The 4798-nt window shown below is 42.6% G+C and overlaps 1 protein-coding gene across 2 annotated transcripts in view; it reads left to right on the plus strand.

Moving 5' to 3' along the window:
- NOTCH2 (notch 2) overlaps positions 1 to 4798 on the plus strand; it is a 94629-nt gene that overhangs the window by 56219 nt on the left and 33612 nt on the right. For both annotated transcript variants that reach the window (XM_015563491.1, XM_015563490.1), the window contains exon 11: positions 1957 to 2067. In XM_015563491.1, coding sequence (XP_015418977.1) covers positions 1957 to 2067 — 111 coding nt within the window. The remainder of the gene's footprint in view (positions 1 to 1956; positions 2068 to 4798) is intronic.

Raw genomic sequence — 4798 nt, forward strand, 5'->3', positions numbered from 1 at the left:
GAAAAGCAAGGTGTGAGGAGCTGTCAGTGAGAAAGGCAGGAAGTAGCTGTGAGGGGTGTGCAGGCAGCAGAGAGAGGGAAGGCCCAGAATCTCTCTCAGAAAGCTGCCAGACCTGTTCCTGTGGCATCAGGAGCCTTAAAGCAGAGAAACCCAGGCCACATAAAGGCATCTTGTAAGGGGCGGAGAAAGGCCTGCATGGAGGGCCCCGGGGGAAAGGATCCATTCAAATAGTCGTTATGAATAGACTCTGGAGCTCTAGAGTAAGAATCCACGACCCATTCAGAATGCGGTCCTAGGTGGTGGGCTGGGGTCTGGATGAGTGTGTAGACAGAGGGAAACTTTACAACTTGCTGCTTGTAATGTGGCTTCTCACTCACTGGGCACTTGAAAGTGGGGTGCACTACCTGGAATTGCTTCTTTCACCTGTGCTCTTATGATGGGACACTGTTCTAAGTAAGTTATTTTTGGTTTGAAGTCACAGAATCCAATTTGACTAGCTTAAAGAATTGGTAACAGACAAGCAACCAATAATAAAACAGCAGAAAGAATTTAGTGAGAGCACAAAAAGCATCTCGTGGATTTCAGGTGAGTTTGGAGCAATAGGCTTTGCAGAGATTCTCAGGAAACAGGGCTATTTGCAGACCAGAGCTCACACCGTCATACTCCTACCTTCCAATGACAAAGTCTCACTGGCCCAGTGGGCGGCTGTCTCTTCCTGCTCAAGTAAATTTTTGATGTAATTTTTGTTAATAAATATTAATGCAAAGTGAGTCAAAATTATGGCATTTTGTCATGGAAGTTTCATTTCTGAATTTATAATCCTTATTATCCGGTTTTATTTTTTAGACTTTTTAAACTACTGAAGTATTCTATGATACCCAAAAAAGCATCACTAAATTCATGTTAATTATATCGTAAAATATGAGTATTTTTACCGAATAATGCTAACAATAATGACTGGTATATTTCTGCTGTTTAGTTACCCATATCTTCAGTTAAAGCTTTTCTAACACAGCCAGACTCCACAGTTTGTTCTGGGAATCGACCAGAAGGAAAACAGCAGACTCCAGGAGGAAGTTTGCAGTCTCTTTAAAGTTTATCCTGAGTTGTAACCAGAATAGTGACTGTCAGTTTAAAGCTTGTAGTGGTTCCAAAATTCTAATTTTCATGTGAAAGCTTATATTTTATCTTTGGAACACAATACTATCAGGTTTTGCTTTTTTTGAAATGACAGGTTTACTCTTTGCAGTTAATATGAACTAAATAGTTCGGTGCGAATAGCCCTGGTTTGTCTTGTCAGTTGTTCTTTTGGTGAAAATGGGATTCCATGAAAAACAACAACTGCTTCCGTTCAAATCTGAAATAATCACACAACTGCTTTTCCTGGAGGCACCTCTGCACGATGGTATGTCACTGAGCGGCCTCGTGTGTACTTCCCAGGTCATCACACAGAACAGTGGACATATAAACAGTCAAGGGTCAAGATGTAATAAAAGGATAAAGTTAATCATCTTACTTCACAACGTCATTCTTAAGGGAGCCTGTCTTTTTCTGTGGTTTTTGCCGCGAGTGCACGGATGTGATGGATACAGTGCCCACCCCTGCAGTGTGGCACCACTGCTCTAATTCCCGCCGAGGCGCCCATAGTCCTGCCTCCATGGCTTCTGCCCATTTGTGCCAATGCCAAAACAGTGAAAAAGGCACACAGGGGCTCAGTGCGGTGAATGAGATCGCCTTGCCCCATGATCCCTCCGGCAGCGTTGCTGCTTTCCCCAGGGCTGGCTGGATACTACAGCTTTCTCAACCAGTTAACTGCCACGTGTCCAAAACGGAAACCATCTAAACTTCTGTAGACGCTTATGGCGTACAAAGGGTTAACACTTAGGGTCCCAAGCAGACATCCTTGATATTTTGGTGGAAATATTGCATGGTTCCTCTTTGCTCTTATCCTTGCAGGTGTTAATTGTGAGATCAATTTTGATGACTGTGCGAGTAACCCGTGTGTCCATGGCGTCTGTATGGATGGAGTTAATCGTTACAGTTGTGTCTGCTCACCGGGATTCACAGGTAACTCCCTTGGTGTTGGGGGGTCCTACTTGCAGCCCCATTGCTTTGGGAAAAGGGCACCTAAAGGAACATTACTTTTTAAATGTTTTCTATTTGTTTGTCTCTGGGAAGTTTAGACTTTTGTTTCTGTGCTTCTCGGGCCCTGTTTTCTACTTACAGGCCTTCCCTGAACTGTAACCTGAAACTTAGTTAGGGGTTTTAGACCATGTGTTTATAAGCCACCTGAAAAGAAGTTTCAGTTATACCCAGAATTTATCACTCACTGTGCTGGAGTTATATTTTTCTGTAATGGCATAGCCAACGTAAAATTCTTTGAAAACATTAAAAGCTTTTTTCTGAGTATTACTTCTAATGGGAGCTTGTTGGATGAAGCCAGATCCAACCTCATATGGCTAGCACAATTGAGATTTTTTTTTTCTCCCCAAGAGGAACAGAGTAAATGCCTAAAATAAAGTTGGCTAGAATCCTTCCTAAATTATAAGCAGCTAGAGCATTTAACACATGTACACATGTGTGCACATAAGTTTTCCCTTTTTTCTCGTTTGTTAATCACATTACCTTTATCATTTACCCTCCTGACCAAAAGTGCTAGAGGCTACTGAGGAATCCCGAGGCCCCTCACACACCCGAGGGCATGTGCTCTGCCAATCCTGTTCTTTCTAGACAGTGCCATACACAAGCAAACGTAAGATGTGGCCATTCAGTAAGTACCGTGTGGTCATTTGCAACCAATGTGAGAAACTTCCCTCGGAGCTTTCCACTATGATGTCAGCGGCAATCGGAGCCAAGCACTTGGGGGGACTCGCATTCCTCTGCATCCCACAGTGCTTTTCTCCTGCTGTGCCTGTGTGGATGCTGGGAGGAATGGTTGTGGCCCCAGGGTCACTGGAGCCCGTGTTCATTGGGCGATCGCTCCGAAAACAGGTGTGATGGAAGCTCTCATAGTTAGTGCCCAGCACTGATGGTGGGAGCCAGATGTGCTTGCTTCTCTGTCCCGAAACTTGTTACCCCAAGACTAAGTGGCAGCCAACAGACACAAAAATTCCTGCCAGTTGGGATATGAGGTGCATTTTTGTTAAATGAGTAATGAGAAGAGAATGGTTACCGTTTATTAAAGACTTACTTTGAGCCAGGCATTAAACTAAATGCCTAACCTCATGTAATTGCCACTGCTGCTATCATCCCTACAGTATTGATGAGAGACCCAGAGCTTGCAGCTGGGACTTCACCCCAGGGGTCCCACTCCAGAGCCCGCTGTCGCCTAAGTGGGTGCCCGTTGCGGGGTTTTTTTAGGTATATAAGCCTTAGACTAGATTTCTTCTTTTTCTTTTTCTGGGAATGTCAGTGAATCATAGTCTCCCTTTTTAACTTTCAGCAAACCAGGAAGGTCAAGGAGGGAGGACATAGGCTAAAAATATTCTAAAATAAACTTAAGGTGTAGCATGAGACCACATAAGCAAGAAATGGAATGTTTTGATTCCTGGGCGGTACCCTGTTCTTGGAACTGTTTTCTAGTTTGTTTGGGGTTTTTTGGGGGGTGGTGGTGGTGGTGAACAAGTAGGGGGGCTTGAATCAGCTGCTGAAAATAGAATAAACTGTGGTTCATACCCAGAGCTGTGAATGTGAGTTGCTTTATTCTTTCCTTTGTTTTATTTTAATGCTACTTTTTAAATGGATTTAAGAGTGTTTTTTTAAATTAAATTTATTGGGGTGACATTGGTTAATAAATCTATATAGGTTTCAAGTGTACATTTCTGTAACACATCACCTGTGTATTACATGGTGTGTTTACCCCCCACAGTCAGCTCCTTCTGTCATCATGTATTTGACCCCTTTACCTCCCTCCATGCCCTTTTCCCTCTGGTAACCACCATACTATTAGTGTCTATGAGTTTCTGTTTGTCTGTCTTGTTTATTTGTTGCTTCCAGTTTTATATCCCACATAAGTATCTATCAATGTTTGAAGGATAAAGAAGGCGTGAGATATATATAATGGGATGTTACTCATCTGTGAGAAAGAAGGAAATGCTACTTGTGTGTAAAAATATGGACAGACCTTTAAGGCCTTCTGCTAAGTGAGATAAGTCAGACAGAGAAAGACAAGTACTGGATTATATCACTTATGTGCAGATTATGGAAAAGAGTAGAATGGTGGTTACCAGGGGCAGGTAGAGGGGTTGGGGGAATTGGAAAGATGCTGTTTAAGGATGTGAACTTGCAGCTAGTAGATGATGACTTCTGGAGGTCAAATGCATAGTGAAGTGATGATAGCCAACAACACTGTATTATAAACATAAAGTCGGTAGGAGAATCAATCATAATTATTCTTACCACAAAAAAGAAATATGTATGTGACGTGATAGAGGTGTTAGCTAACAATATGGTATACTCATATTGCAATATGTAAATGTAGCAAACCTTAAACGTACACAATGTTACATGTCAATTATATCTCAATAAAAAAATTAACAAAACAAAAAAGTAGCTGGGGAAGTTTTATCATGCCCATTTAACAAGTGAGGCAGCTGAGAGATAAAGCTCAAGTCCATTTTATCAGCGAGGGAATCACACAGCCAGGACAGTGAGTCCCTGGGGGCGGGGGCCTTTCCAATCACCTTTGTGGCCAGTGTCTAAAACAATGTCTGGCACCGAGGAAACACTCAGTAAACGTTGCTGAGTAAATGACTGTAACTCAAATATGGGACCTCTGACATCCAACCCCAGGACCCTG

The sequence above is a fragment of the Myotis davidii genome, unplaced genomic scaffold (genome assembly GCF_000327345.1).
Source record: "Myotis davidii unplaced genomic scaffold, ASM32734v1 scaffold217, whole genome shotgun sequence".
Lineage (NCBI taxonomy): Eukaryota > Metazoa > Chordata > Mammalia > Chiroptera > Vespertilionidae > Myotis > Myotis davidii.